Source organism: Zeugodacus cucurbitae, chromosome 2 (assembly GCF_028554725.1).
Source record: "Zeugodacus cucurbitae isolate PBARC_wt_2022May chromosome 2, idZeuCucr1.2, whole genome shotgun sequence".
NCBI classification, from domain to species: domain Eukaryota; kingdom Metazoa; phylum Arthropoda; class Insecta; order Diptera; family Tephritidae; genus Zeugodacus; species Zeugodacus cucurbitae.
In genome coordinates, this window is record NC_071667.1 from 42,079,509 (window position 1) to 42,095,147 (window position 15,639).

The 15,639-nt window shown below is 35.5% G+C and overlaps 1 protein-coding gene across 6 annotated transcripts; it reads left to right on the top strand.

Annotated features, from left to right (window-relative positions):
* Window positions 1–252: 252 nt before the first annotated feature.
* LOC105219528 (adenosylhomocysteinase-like 1) lies at window positions 253–15,225 on the top strand. 6 transcript variants are annotated; one of them, XM_054225993.1, is made up of 11 exons: window positions 253–433; window positions 1,291–1,400; window positions 6,523–6,571; window positions 12,413–12,500; window positions 12,559–12,878; window positions 13,189–13,538; window positions 13,598–13,750; window positions 13,812–13,977; window positions 14,133–14,379; window positions 14,439–14,559; window positions 14,610–15,225. In XM_054225993.1, the coding sequence occupies exons 4-11, from the start codon at window positions 12,443–12,445 to the stop codon at window positions 14,695–14,697; spliced, it is 1,503 nt and encodes a 500-aa protein (XP_054081968.1). In that variant the 5' UTR covers window positions 253–433; window positions 1,291–1,400; window positions 6,523–6,571; window positions 12,413–12,442; the 3' UTR covers window positions 14,698–15,225. The 6 variants fall into 6 exon arrangements, with proteins under 6 accessions (XP_054081968.1, XP_054081965.1, XP_054081969.1 ...); XM_054225990.1 differs by lacking the exon at window positions 6,523–6,571; XM_054225991.1 differs by lacking the exon at window positions 6,523–6,571 and having other exon boundaries at window positions 272–304.
* The last annotated feature ends 414 nt before the right edge of the window (window positions 15,226–15,639 follow it).

Consider the following 15,639-nt stretch of genomic DNA (forward strand, 5'->3'; position numbering starts at 1 on the left):
CATTTTCCATAATAGAATATTGCAGACATCCCTTTACTTTACTTTTGATTCTCAAGAGTAGAAATTGCTATTGAAATTGATGTTATTATCAGTGAATACATATGAACCCCACTCCTCACACCACTCTGACCCACAAACGAGTATACATAGTTTTAGATGTATGTCGTGCGATAGCAATGCGAAATATGTAAGATAAGAATCTCATTGCAGCTTATTATACCTGTATTTTGCTTTATATATGATCACTCTCTAGTACTGTCGAAGTCAGTTAGAAGCTTACATCAGTCGCGAGTGCACGTCGAAGGTATAAACACTTTAATCGTAACAAAGCGCTTTTAGGCTCTGCTGTCGTGTCTACTTGATTTTCAACGATTTCGTTTCGTGGCATTACTTATAACTACTGTGACAATACAATACAAGACGCTGCTGAACGGTACGAACAGGTTCTAGTGGGGTTATCCGAATTTGGCCAGATGGGAGATTCGGGTAGTGATTCATTATCACATAAGCAGTTATAAAAAATAAATATACATACAAATAAATACATATACAAACATACATACATAAGTACACATTGCATGTTAAATTTAAATAAATTTTTAAACATATTAAGTGACCGTGTTTATAAAAAAAAAGTTTTCGAATTTGTCTTCACAGAGATATCAACTAAAGCATTGTAAAAAATATAAATATTTAAGGATTTAGCATTAATATTATTTTTGTAAACAAATACTAAATCGCTGAATCATCGAATGAAAAATATTTTATCCACCTGAATTAATAGAATTATCCTTAATATTTATTTAAAATATCTAGAAGCATAAACAAGCAAGTCTATAGATAAGTCATGTGAGTGACGATTGACTGGATCCGTATATAATTTTTCTATAGAATGCAGTAGATTGTACATAGTTACATACGTACATATGTATATGTAAATAATTGTGGAATAGATAACTAAATATGTACATACATATGTATACTCCACGAGCTGTGATCAATTCGCGGTCGTATTAGATATTTAGGTAATTGGTTATGCAAATCAAGCTTAAGTAATTTATTTTTGCTAATGCTTCAAGTCACGAGTGGAACATTACGCTTAAAATCTCGCTCGATTATATATTACAAAAACAAAAAAAACGTGTGTTTATGTATGTATGGAAGAACTTGTATAAGCGTTTAGACATGTGACAATAAATAAATAAATTTGGAACTGTAAATGTAAATACTTATACGAATAGTAAACTATTGAGATAGTGAAACCTACCGAATTTTACAAATATTTTACAGCCTCCGAAAAAAACTTGCATTACTGCAAACAAATTCAACGAAATTTACAAATGAATATTTCAAAAATGGCCTCAGAAACGCCAACATCGGACTTAGGGTTCGGTGATAAGGTAAGGAAAAATTAATTTTTCTATATATATTAGCATATATGTATGTGTAAATAAAATCTCCTCATCAACCCTTTCTTTTGTACGTTAAATAAAATGAAAACGAATTACAGTTGAACTACCATAACTTGAACTTCTATAACTCGAACTCTTGAATTGACAATAGAAACCCAATTTCATAAAAATTTCTGGACTTTTCGACTAGAACATAATACAATACTTAATATTTTACTTTCGAGGCAGAATTTTTACTGAGTCCCTCGAAGCGAACTGGGGAACTCGTTGACTATATGCCATCGCTAAAATTAAAAAATTAACTTTAACTTTGAAATTGTGTATACTATAGTCGTATGATGTATAGTATGTATGATATCTGAACAAAGTATTATTAAATATTCCGTAGTTTTATTCCGAAAATGTCTCAAATTAGTTCAGATCTTCCCTAGGACTCATATACAGGGTGGCTGATGAATTTTGCTACGCTACATTAAGAAACTCAAATAACTTTTTTTTCAGTGTATGGAATTCATTTTTCTTTTATTCATGTTAAAGCTCATTCAATTTTATTAAATATAGCTTAATTAGTTTTAAAACTAATGGAATTTAAATGCCCCGTTGATGCATGTGCGGCATCTTACCTTTTTTTCTTTTGTATGGCAGCAGCTATTGTTTCCTCCGTTCGAACTGAAGGGTTTCGATGGTAAGGTCTTCTGTTGACTTTCCCATGCTCGGCAAAATTGTTTCATTGTTTACAAGTCTCATTATGGTCCATCTGCTCGGAGGATTGCCTATACTCTCTTTGAATCGAAACTACGGACCCCAGTGCGTGATAGCGGCGGACAATCCAAATTCTTGTTTCAGTGACCCAGTTATCCATTTTTGTTAAATGTAAAAGTCAATCTGCAAAATAAAAAAAAAAAATTAACCAGATTCATTAAATATAAAGTTATTTAATTTTTTTTGGTAGCGGCTTTCATCAGCCACCCTGTAGACATAACAACATATAAATCTCGTTGCAATTGGGTATATGTAAAGCATAAACTACATAGCTCGCGAATGCGAATGTTTGACAGTTGAGTTGAATACACATGTTCTTATGAGATGAGCTCCATAGCTTTCGCATGTTTTCGCAACCAACGCTCCGAATTTCGAACTCGGATTCGAAGACGCACAGAAGTTGAAAATTTTCAACTTTCATGCGCTAACACAGCAACCTTCACATTCTTAAGAATAGCAACCAATATTATGTTACTTACAATCTTGTATGTTTTAATTGTTTAAGCTCGTTTTCTTCGATACAATATAAGTATTTTGTGAAATATAATTAGGGTATTCACAAAGTGTCATATTGTGTCATATCGTCATATTGTCATATTTTTTTATGACTGTCATATCAACACTGTTGTTGTTTCACATGCAAAATTAAAATATGACTGATACAACACTGCGTGGTATGTTTCTTGAGTTCGCTATTCTATACCCTTACCCACTTTCTGCCGAATTTTTTCGGTTTTTTGCGGCATATGCCTAGTACTGCAGTAACCGGTTACTTTTTGGAACCGGTTTTTTTTTGGGACACACTCGTGGCAGTGTGGGCGGTCGGTGGGTTTGGCTTTGGGGCGTTTTGGGGCAAAACTTCGACGAGTGCGTAGTCGGTTTTCTGTGAAGAACCGGTTTTTTTGGGTCGGTCAGTGGTCGGTTTTGCTCGTGCCCTTCTGCCCGAACACTTCTCAACCGATTTATACCGCACATTGTATATATCTGGAAAATACGGACATATATCTGGTTTTGGCCTCAGCAAAAATCGCTATGATTAAGTGTAGAAATATGACGAAATACAACAGTTAAGGGTGCTCACAAGTGTCTTATTTTTTAAGAATATTAAAATATGACATAAGACATACAACAAAACTTGTGAATTGCCTAAATATTTATTAATTTATTAATAATATATTTATCAAATATTTAAAGTAATCTTTAACAAGTAAGGAAGGGCTAAGTTCGGGTGTAACCGAACATTTTATACTCTCGCAATTTATTGATGTAATTTTATAAAGACAACACAATTCGACCCATATATTCGGCATAAAGTTCAATAGAATAACAAAAATCATCATAAATAGTATATGGGGACTGAGGTAATTCCTAAACCGATTTCACTCGTTTTCACCACCAAGATACAACGTATCGAAGACTATACGCTCACTTAATTTAATATTACTTATAATTAGGTATATGGGATCTGGGGGAAGTTATGACCCAATTTTTACCATTTCAGGTACAGAGAGAAACTGTTATAAGAAAAAAATTCAGAGGGAATGAATAACATTAAAATATCTGAGGGATTTACCTATATTTTCGGTGAAAAATTAACCTTAGGCACTGAGTTCTTCATGTTTGATATCAGGGGCCTTGAAAAGTCATGGTTCGATTTTGACAATTTTTCCACAAGTGATGTCACAGCTCAAATACAGTATTTGTGTAAAGTTTTATTCCGCTAGCTTCATTGGTTCCTTATGAATACATTATAAAGTGAACGAATCAGATGGAATTCAAAATTGGGTTATATGGGAAGTAGACGTAGTTGTGAACCGATTTCGCCCATATTCCACCCCATCAGGGTGTCAAGAAAGTGTTATGTACCGAATTTCATTGAAATCGGTCGAATAGTTCTTGAGATATGGTTTTTGACCCATAAGTGGGCGACGCCACGCCCATTTTCCATTTTGTAAAAAAAATCTCAGTGCAGTTTTCTTCTGCCTTTTCTTATGTAAAATTTGGTGTTTCTGACGTTTTTCGTTAGGGAGTTAACCCACTTTTAGTAATTTTCAACCTAACCTTTGTATGGGAGGTGGGCGTGGTTATTATCCGATTTCTTTCATTTTTGGACTGTATAAGGAAATGGCTAAAAGAAACGACTGCAGAAAGTTTGGCTTATATAGCTTTATTGGTTTGCGAGTTATATACAAAAAACCTATTTGGGGGCGGGGTCACGCCCACTTTTCCAAAAAAATTACATCCAAATTTGCCCCTCCCTAATGGGATCCTATGTTCCAAATTTCATTTTCATAACTTTATTTATGGCTTAGTTATGACACTGTATAGGTTTTCGGTTTCCTCCATTTTGTGGGCGTGGCAGTGGACCGATTTTGCCCATTTTCGAAAGCAACCTCCTCAGGGTGCCAAGGAACATGTGTTCCAAGTTTCATTAAGATATCTTAATTTTTACTCAAGTTATCGCTTGCACGGACAGACGGACAGACGGACGGACAAACATCCGGATTTCAAATCTACTCGTCATCCTGATCATTTATGTATATATAACCCCATATCTAACTCTTATATTTCTTGGTGACACAAACAACCGTTATGTGAACAAAACTATGATACTCTGTGCAACAGGTTGCGAGAGTATAAAAATTAGGGGGTGATGAAGTTTTAATAAACAAGGCAGGCAGTTTAAATTTTCCTTCCTATGCTTAATTCGAGGTTTTCTATATACATACACTGCTTAGACTGTTTTCACACGGGCAATTTTTGTCGCGGCAATTCTTAGTTTTATAGGAGAGGGGGCGACCAAGGGAAGCGAGAGAGAGAGAAATTCTCCTCCAAAAATTGCCCGTGTGAAAACGGTCTTATAAAAATCAATAAAAATTTAAAATCGCCGTCCATATTATTTAGGTCGTTTTCAAACTCGCAAATAAAAAGTGTGTATGTGTATCACCTTGTACACAGCTGTCAACGCATTCAAATGCGCATTTATTTTTTTTTCGCTTTCGCATTCGCATTCGCATACGCGAGCTATGTAGTTTCAGGTTAAGTGTTTTCTGGAGTATACTACTACACCTTACATTTAAAAGGAAAGGTCAACCCCTTTCCATAGCTCCCGGCTGACTCTAAACCGCACATATTGGTTAGTTAATGTATATCAATAACACCAATAATAAATCTAGGGAGAATATTTCGTTTAGTTTAATATAAATCCGACAGCGCCTTTATGATTAACATACTGATTCTATGTTAAAAACGTTGATGTTAAAAACGAATAACTGTAGTGTAAACGGTCTAAATTATCCTCGAAAAGTTGTATGGTAAATTTTGCTTAGATCTGGAAATGTCACAAGTTGAAATAGTTATATACTCGTATAACATACCCTATAAGTTAAACAACCTCAAGTATAATTAGTCATTTTTTGACATTTCATCAAGATCAAAACTTAGGAATAACATTCATATAATATGTATATAATACATTATATCTCAGGAACTACTCGACCGATTCGAATGAAATTCGGTATATAATATTTTCTTGACACCCTGATGACACGTGTGGAAATCAGTTCACAACTACGACAACTTCCCATATAACTCCATTGAATTCCATTTGATTCCTTCACTTTATAATATATGTATACATAAGGATAGCGATAGCGAAATAAAACTTTGCACAAATACTGTATATGATTTGTGGCATATGTGAAAAAATTGTCGAAATCGGACTATAACTTTTCAATGACCCGGATATCGAATACGAAGAATTCAGTGCCTTACGGTAATTTTTCCCCGAAAATATCTCAGGTATCTCAATTTAATTCAGAGGAAATATTATCCTTCTAATAGTGTGTCTCTGTACCAGAAATGGTTAAAATCGGGTCATAACTTCCCCTAGCTCTCATATATCTAATTAGAGGATGTTCAAAAATACATGGGTCAAATTGTGTGTTTAATAAAAATATAGCAATAAATGGCGATAGTATACAATTTATGGTTGCACCTCAACTTACCCTTTCCTGACTTGTTTTTAATAATATTTATCTGTACATGTTACATGTAACAGGCTACCCTAAGTGAGCAAATATACATATTAATGTATGTGGTCTGATTTATATAAACAAATACTACCGAACATATTATACTCAAGTATTTGCAAGGGTCGAAGGCAGAGAAATATTTCCTTTGAATTAAAACATCTTTCAGATGAAGTCAATATTTATCAATTTATACTATTTACATACATTCTGATTCATATTGGAGGTATTTACATTAGAAATAAATATAATTAGCACAATTCTCCATCTTCATGACACAATTTTAATCGAAATAGTATTATTATTTAATTTTTCAGATATATGCGATATGCAAACAAAAAATTGGGACGAATGCAATATACATAAGTATGTACTCGTTATTTGCCGGGACAAATTGTCACAGTTTTCTATCATTCGCAGTCGCATCAAATCACAATGTTTTCACAATTATATTGATATCATCCACATTTTAGATATTTTCAGCAACTGTCCATATTATGAGGGAAAGACTATCCATAAGGACTGTGCAACATGTTGCGACAGTATAAAAATACATACATACATAAATATGTACATAACAATATGTATCATATTAGTTTGGTGTTTACTGAAATTAAGAGAGCAACTCGAATGGACGTTTCGTCTCGTTTGGAGAGGTAGTTTGTGAATATTTCTCTATAGTTTTGGTTTGTTTCAATCTAATCTACTGTCATTACTAGTATTTGCTGAGTTAACGCTCTCAAATTAACAATAATACGTGTAAACCAGTAGTCGGCACTGCTTGGCACAATTGTGGCGAACTTACATCACACGTCAAGAATGATAGAAGACAAGATTACGACATAGTGTCGCGCTCACGACCCCCGAATGGGAATAGGCAACAGAAGAATTGTCAAATGGAAAACGGAAAAGTAAAACATAGTGAACCAAATTGAATAATGTACAGATAAAATATTACAATGAACGTGATTCTTAAAATCGTCATCTATAAAATGATCCAATATAATAATACATATTTATTATTAAAATTATATGTTTTGTTACAAAAAGTTCGCCATTTTGCCAACATTTTTGTTGGCTGGAAAAGTGAAAAAACTCTTTATATACGACTTTTTTGTACTATTGTTGTTAAATTCCGCCATTGCGCACTTCTTTTCCAAGTTAATATATTTTTCACTTAGAATTTTAAATAATAATTAAGCACTAGCCTTATTTTTTACTTGTTTTTTTACCTTGTTTTGTACTACCGTGCAATTTATCAGTTTTCCTTTCGTTTCTTGTTTTGATCGCGTGTTTGGGGGTCGTGAGTGAGTCACTCAACAGGAAATTAAAACCCAAAAAAGCTAACTGTAAACGAATGGCGTAATCTTGCCTTCTATCATTCTTGCTCTTAATATGGATGTGCAAGCACTACTGCTCTTAGAAATCTTACCGCTAATTATGTAACACCTTGCATGAAGATAAAATGAAGTTGATAAAAACCAAATCTCTTTCATGTATCTTACGCTGCCGTTACAAGGGCAAGAAAATTGACATAAATTGAAAGCCCTGACGTAGGTTGCAAGCAACTTGATATTCAATTATAGTGACAAAGATACCGTCGTCAAGGCAACATCTTACATTTATCGCCAAAATTGTTTCAATGTTCCATAAAATGCTATGTTTGTGTACAATTTCGTAAAAGGGTATAATTCACTTATTTCACCTTTATTCATCGTTAATTTTAAAATTTTGAAACTTGTAATTTGAGAATTGGAGAACTCTCTATGCTCAGATGATGATTTGATCATCAACTTGAAACGCTTTAACAGAAATTTAAAATGTGATGTTGTAGAACCTGCGCTTCTTCTTATGTATATGCTAGTATTTCGGAATCGTGGAATTCAGAAAAACAGAAAATTTCAAAAATTTAGAAAAGTGGTCGTGGCATCGACCTATAATTGGATTTATCTATTTTTTAGGTATTACAGCTATAGGCACCAAACTTGCTGAACATAGGTGCTCTAGATAGGGTGCAAACAATTTAAAGTGCGATAATTCACTAAAGTAAAATGTCAGAAACGTTCAATAAATGTAGTACACTAGCAGACCCGGCCACACGTTTTTGTGGCTAAGGTATACATTAAATTAATTTGGTCCAATCTTGGCTTCGGCGGCGATATTGATTACTCGAGGTTGATTTATGTTACGCAGCATGATGGCAACTCGACCGCGCGAGTGATCTTAACCCCCTCCCGTACCCCCGTGCTGAGTGACGCCTACAACTCTACATACAACGCATAGTTAGACGCCGAGCGGCTTTTCAAAATTTTTAACTCGTGATATCTTTTGAATGGAATGTCAGAATATAATAATTAAAAAAGTTATATAAAGGTTTTGAAGCGATCTTAAATAATAAATCATTTATTTCGATAAGGATTAATACTAAGGTACAAATAAAGAGCCTTTTCAAGTAGTGTTATTTTAATTTATTTTTTTATATAAAATCGCTTATAGTGACAAAACTATAATAGTTAGAGATATGATGTCGCGACGTTTTTTGTATGATAAGTTCTACAAAATTGTAGTACATCACTTTATTATATCTTCAATCGTTTTCGCAGCATTCGCGATTAAAGAAAGTATTTTTTTTACATTATCGGAGTTTTGGTAAGGAACCCTATTTTTTTTAAACTAAATGTAGCATATGTCACTCAGGGACAGTATAGCTTTCCAACGGTGAAAGAATTTTTCAAATCGGTTCAGTAGTTTCGGAGCCTATTCGAAACAAACAAACAAAAAACAAACGTTTCCTCTTTATAATATTAGTATAGATAAAAGATGTGCGTCGGTATATAAAATGGATAATGGGCGTGGTAACGTTTGTTTTACTTTCCAAATACTCCACCAATTTCTACCATATATATAATGGGAAGACATATTTTGCCATCCCCAAATTGTCAGTTAATATTTGTTTACATTTTCAAAAGAATGGAGAAAAAACAAAAGTACAAAAAAAAGAAATTCGTGTGGTGAGAGGGAGGAAGCGCTCCTAATTGGATTGTGGCAAAATAAGTTATTTGATCTACGTGGGCCCAGAAAAAATAGCCATTAAAATAAACATTAAACGTTTGTTTAACTCGTCTATCTTTTTTGCAAGGCCAAGGTGCTGGGTAGTAAGAGTATTTATAAATTCTCTTGAAGAATCAACGTTGCGCAAGATAGTTATCTGGCTTTTTAAAGCCAATACCTTCATTATTAAAATTTTCTTAAAACTCGATCATTAATAGTAATTATTAGATTATAAAACTTACTATTCTCGTTGCTCAAAATTAATAATTGCTTACATCGCTTATGGCATCAGAAACCGTCTGCATTACGGTTCGCATAGTCTATTGTTAATTTACACCAAATTGCGGTTATTTCAACGTTTTCGGTCATTATCAATCGCCCTCTGACATTTGACGAAAGCCAAAACATACAACATAATATTTAGGTTGGTGTTCGGCGGAGGACAGCTGCCTTCGCTTCACTCAATACTAATGAAGTAATCATTATTTATGACATGGATCATTTTCGTGATGTAAAATCCAGTCAAAAGTTTCAAAAAACCGATTGACCAATACGATGGCATGGTCATGTAAATTGTAATATTGTATTTTGGATTCCCCTCAATTAGTACCAAATCTTCATCATCATCGTTCACCCTCAAACATTTTAGAGTCTGAAACGCATTTTTCTTCTTCTTACATATTAAAATACATACAATATTTCTACTCAAATTCGCATGTAACCGCTAAAATCAAGTGAATAAATGCAATGTTTCAGCGCAAGTCAGCACCGAAAAACACTTCAGAACTGTTTTTCGCATTGGTCAGCTTTACGCATGGCTTCGGTCATCTTCCACTATGCGCTACCTGTGCGATTTCGTATGCAAATGTGGTGAACAGCTTTGAAGCTTATTTCTCGCATTCATCAGCTTTGCGCTCGGCCCGGCTTTGAGCGTCCATTCTGCAGCCACCCTTAGGCATAGATCACGATTTACAACAACATGAAATCTTGGGGCGCTGCAACTACAACAACAATAATAACAGGTTTCTGAGGAATGTTCAAAAACAGTTTGGTGCGTAAATACTTTTGACTTCTTCTTCTTCTTGACTGGCGTAGACACCGCTTACGCGGTTATAGCCGAGTCCAAAACAGCGCGCCACGTATCCCTCCTTCTGGCAGTTTGGCGCCAATTGGTTATACCAAGCGAAGCCAGGTCCCTCTCCACCTGGTCCTTCCATCGGAGTGGAGGTCTCCCTCTTCCTCGGCTTCCACCAGCGGGTACTGCATCGAATACTTTCAGAGCTGGAGCACTTTCATCCATTCGAACAACATGACCTAGCCAGCGTAGCCGCTGTTTTTTATTCGCTGGACTATGTCTATGTCGTCGAATAACACATACAGCTCATCGTTCCATCGTCTGTGGTATTCGCCGTTGCTAATGTTTAAGGGACCATAAATCTTCCGCAAAACCTTTCTCTCGAAAACTCCTAGTGCCGTCTCATCGTCCACGCTTCTGCACCGTAAAGTAGGACGGGAATGATGAGGGACTTGTAGAGTTTGGTTTTTGTTCGTCGAGAGAGGACTTTACTTTTCAATTGCCTACTTAGTCCGTAGTAGCACCTGTTGGCAAGAGTGATTCTGCGTTGGATTTCCAGGCTGACATTGTTATTGCTGTTAATGCTGGTTCCCAGGTAGACGAAATTATCTACAACTTCAAAGTTATGACTGTCAACAGTGACGTGGGAGCCAAGACGCGAATGCGCTGACTGTTTGTTTGATGACAGGAGATATTTTGTCTTGTCCTCGTTCACCACCAGACCCATTCGCTTCGCTTCCTTATCCAGTCTGGAAAAAGCAGAACTAACGGCGCGGGTGTTGTTTCCAATGATATCGATATCATCGGCGTACGCCAGTAGCTGTACACTCTTGTAGAAGATTGTACCTTCTCTATTTAGCTCTGCAGCTCGTATAATTTTTTCCAGCATCAAGTTAAAGAAGTCGCACGATAGTGAGTCACCTTGTCTGAAACCTCGTCTGGTATCGAACGGCTCGGAGAGGTCCTTCTCGATCCTGACGGAGCTTTTGGTGTTGCTCAACGTCAACTTACACAGCCATATTAGTTTTGCGGGGATACCAAATTCAGACATCGCGGCATAAAGGCAGCTCCTTTTCGTGCTGTCGAAAGCAGCTTTAAAGTCGACAAAGAGATGGTGTGTGTCGATCCTATTTTCACGTTTCTTCTCCAAAATTTGCGCATGGTGAATATCTGCTCTGTTGTTGATTTTCCAGGTCTAAAGCCACACTGATAAGGTCCAACCAGTTTGTTGAGGGTGGGCTTTAGTCTTTCACACAATACGTTCGACAGAACCTTATACGCGATGTTGAGGAGGCTGATCCCACGGTAATTGGAGCAAATTGTGGGGTCTCCCTTTTTGGTATTGGGCAGAGAACACTGAGATTTCAATCGTCAGGCATGCTTTCTTCCGACCATATTCTGCAAAGAAGCTGATGCATGCACCTTATCAGCTCTTCGCCCCCGTATTTGAATAGCTCGGCCGATAATCCATCGGCCCCCGCCGCCTTATTGTTCTTCAAGCGATGGAACATCTGCTCCATCGTCGTCGATTGGGGAATCGGGTTCGCCATCTCCTGGTGTTGTACTTTCACTGCCATTCAGCAGGCTGGAGAAGTGTTCCCTCCACAAACTCAGTATACTCTGGTCATCAATAACTAGATCACTTCTGGGGGTCCTACAGGACCCGGTGCTCCGGTCTTGAAACCTTCAGTTAGTCGCCGGATCTTTTCGTAAAATTTTCGAGCATTACCCCTGTCGGCCAGCTTGTCAAGCTCTTCATACTCACGCATTTCGGCCTCTTTCTTTTTTTGTCTGCAAATGCGCTTCTTTTCAATTTTTTTCGAGAAGATTGAGCCGAAATGTTCGAGTTAGAATTTCGAAATTTAGCTTACTGGAAACACAAATATCAACCTTATAACTCCATAATTTCAATGGTGTATAACATTTTTGAACAAGCTAATTATGTCATTTGTCATAAATGATATACGTTGACAAAGTTGGGTCTTTGAAAGAACATTAAAAAAATTACATTAGAAAGATACTAAAAATTAATCTGTAATAATTGTCAATTTAATTATTACGTTATATGTTTTGTCTTACAGCAAGAATCTAAGCAACCGAGTGCTTTGAAAATGGCCAGTATGACCCGGAGACGTTCCTCGGCAACATCTACGTGTTCATATAGTTCAGGTAAGTTTGTTTTATTTCGAATTAAATTTTTTTAATGAGAACTTTTATAAATATTTAGCTTGCTATACTGGCAGTTCAGATGAAGATAATGTGTCCCCGCGCGAGAAAAGGCAGCGTAACAGCGCGGGTAGCTCAGATTTTTGCGTAAAAAATATCACTTCACAACATACGTTCGGAAGGAGAGAAATTGAAATAGCAGAAAAGGAAATGCCAGGAATACTGGCACTACGAAAACGGGCTTCGGAAGATAAGCCCCTCAAAAATGCTCAGATTGTAGGTTGCACTCATATAAATGCCCAAACAGCGGTACTTATTGAAACACTAGTAGAGTTGGGAGCTTCCGTTCGTTGGGCAGCTTGTAACATATACTCTACACAGGTAAGGTCTTGTATTTCATACTACATTAGTTAACTGCTGTTTATCACAATGTAAAGCGAAATAGATAGATTGAAAATTTACAACGAAAAGCCATTCGAACGGCCTGAAGAAAATAATTTCAGAACTCTTGGTATTTCTAATAACTTATAACAAATTACAAAAAGTGTTCGATATCAATTAAAACTTCTAATGAAGCTATGTATATGTTTATCTCTGATACAATATTTTAATGTTACATACATATGTATATTGACGAATTTGAGTTTCTCTAAATATTTATGCACTGACATGCATCCATGTTATGTACCAGAATGCAGTGGCTGCAGCACTTGCTGAAGTTGGCATTCCCATATTTGCATGGCGTGGTGAAACAGAAGAAGACTTCTGGTGGTGCCTTGACAAGTGTGTCAACTCCGAACATTGGCATCCAAATCTGATATTGGATGATGGTGGCGATGCTACTCATTTAATGTGGAAGAAATATCCAATTCTCTTCAAAGCGATCAAGGGCATAGTCGAAGAGAGTTTGACCGGAGTCCATAGATTGTATCAGTTGGTGAAGACTGGAAAACTTACAGTTCCTGCAATCAATGTCAATGATTCCGTAACAAAAGCAAGGTTCGACAACTTCTATAACTCAAAAGATTCAATTTTGGATAGGTATTTCAATCTCTTAACTTCAACGAAAGTATAGAATCACTGAATCGTCTCATTTATAGCCTTAAACGATCAACAGATATTATGTTTGCTGGTAAACAAGTAGTCGTTTGCGGGTACGGCGATGTTGGAAAGGGTTGTGCACAAAGTCTTCGAGGACAGGGATGCATAGTATACGTAACCGAAATCGATCCGATCTGTGCATTGCAAGCAAGGTAAGCCATTAAATACTATACCCGCAGCATTTGAATTATACAAATTTTGTATTGTTTCCAGTATGGATGGATTTCGCGTAGTTCGTTTAAATGAAATTGTCCGTCAAGTGGACATTGTCGTCACGGCTACTGGCAATAAAAATGTAGTTACCAAAGACCACATGGATCGTATGAAGTCTGGTTGCATTGTTTGTAATATGGGTCATTCCAATTCCGAAATCGATGTGGTATGTGCCATTTGTTGTATGTTTAACGCGAATAGTAAATATATAAGGTTGCCCCGATACAACATTTTAATGAAGAGTAGTATAACAACTAATCGGGAACAACTATATCATATTTTCTTAATCGTTGCCATTTAAAATAAATGTACAAATTTTAGAATAGTTTGCATTCTGCTGAACTGTCGTGGTTGCGAGTACGTTCTCAAGTAGACCATATAATATGGCCCGATGGTCGTACAATCATCCTTTTAGCAGAAGGACGTCTTGTTAATTTGGCTTGCTCGACGATTCCGTCATTCGTGGTATCAGTTACAGCTGCAGCGCAAGCGTTGGCTCTGATAGAGTTATTTAACGCGCCGGTTGGTCGATATAAATCTGATGTCTATCTGTTGCCGAAAAAAATGGGTATGAATGAGATTGAGTAATAAAATATAGATTTATGCTAGGCATTACATGTGTTTCAGATGAATATGTCGCAAGTTTACATTTACCCATACTAGATGCTCATTTGACAGAGCTTACCGATGAGCAAGCCAAGTACCTAGGGCTAAATAAAGCTGGACCATTTAAGCCCAACTATTATAGGTTGGTATCTACATATGTATATATCCAATAATATGAAAATAAATTTTAAGTATAATGCTATCTTTTCAGATATTAAATATCGCTAACGGTTATATAACAAATATTCATATTTGTGCATACATACATATGTATATATGAAATCAGTGTTGCAATATATAAAACCAAATTGATTATTTTCTCTATATATAGTATATTTGGTTTACGTTTCAAACATGCGACGTCCATAAAATAGAAAACTTTGAAATACGTTATGTTTGTAAGCTTTGAAAAGCTTTCTAAAATATTACAAAAGAAAATGTTTGTGAATGTTGAATAACCAAAAAATTTTGTCAAATCAAAAACGGAAATGTAAAATATAGTGAACCAAATTGAATAATATAATAGATATAGATATATATATAATATTACAATGAACGTGATTCTTAAAATCGCCATCTTTAAAATGATCCCATATAATATGCATATTTATAATTAAAATTGTTTGTTTTGTTACAAAAAGTTCGCCATTTTTGCCAAGCTTTTTGTTAGTTAGAAAAGTGAAAAATCTTTATATACGATTTTTTTGTACTATTGTTATTAAATTCCATCATTGTGCACTTCTTTTTTAAGTTAATGTATTTTTTACTTAAAATTTAAAATAAAATAAAGCACTATCGCTCACTTCCACCTTTTGGCTTTGTTTTATTGATTTGTACTACCATACAATGGGCTCTTTATTACGTCACGTCACAGGAAATTAAAACCCAAAACAGCTAACTGTAAACGAATGTCGTGATTTGTATTCTATCATTCTTGCCCGAAACCATGTATTTGGAAACGCTTTGTCACACTGACATTTGCTTTGTTGTAAAATACTGAGAATTCGTTAGTGAAATGAGTCCTTATAAACTACTGCCGTTAATTTTATTATCACTTATGACAATTCAATTCTGGCGTTGGTTAATGCGTTAGATCCGAGATTCAAATTACTGTATTTTATGCCATGGCTAAAGATTTTTTTTTAAATTATTTCAGAACAGAACACTCGTTTCATATTTGGAACCGTAATAAATATTTGGCAGAGAATGTAAAATAGGTCAA

What these genes read in the sequence shown, in the direction of transcription:
- LOC105219528 (XM_054225989.1), top strand. An exon ending in ACTTAGGGTTCGGTGATAAG is followed by an intron (nt 1,401 to 12,412) that starts GTAAGGAAAAAT and finishes TTTGTCTTACAG; the next exon opens with CAAGAATCTAAGCAACCGAG. An exon ending in TTTAAGCCCAACTATTATAG is followed by an intron (nt 14,560 to 14,609) that starts GTTGGTATCTAC and finishes ATAAATTTTAAG; the next exon opens with TATAATGCTATCTTTTCAGA.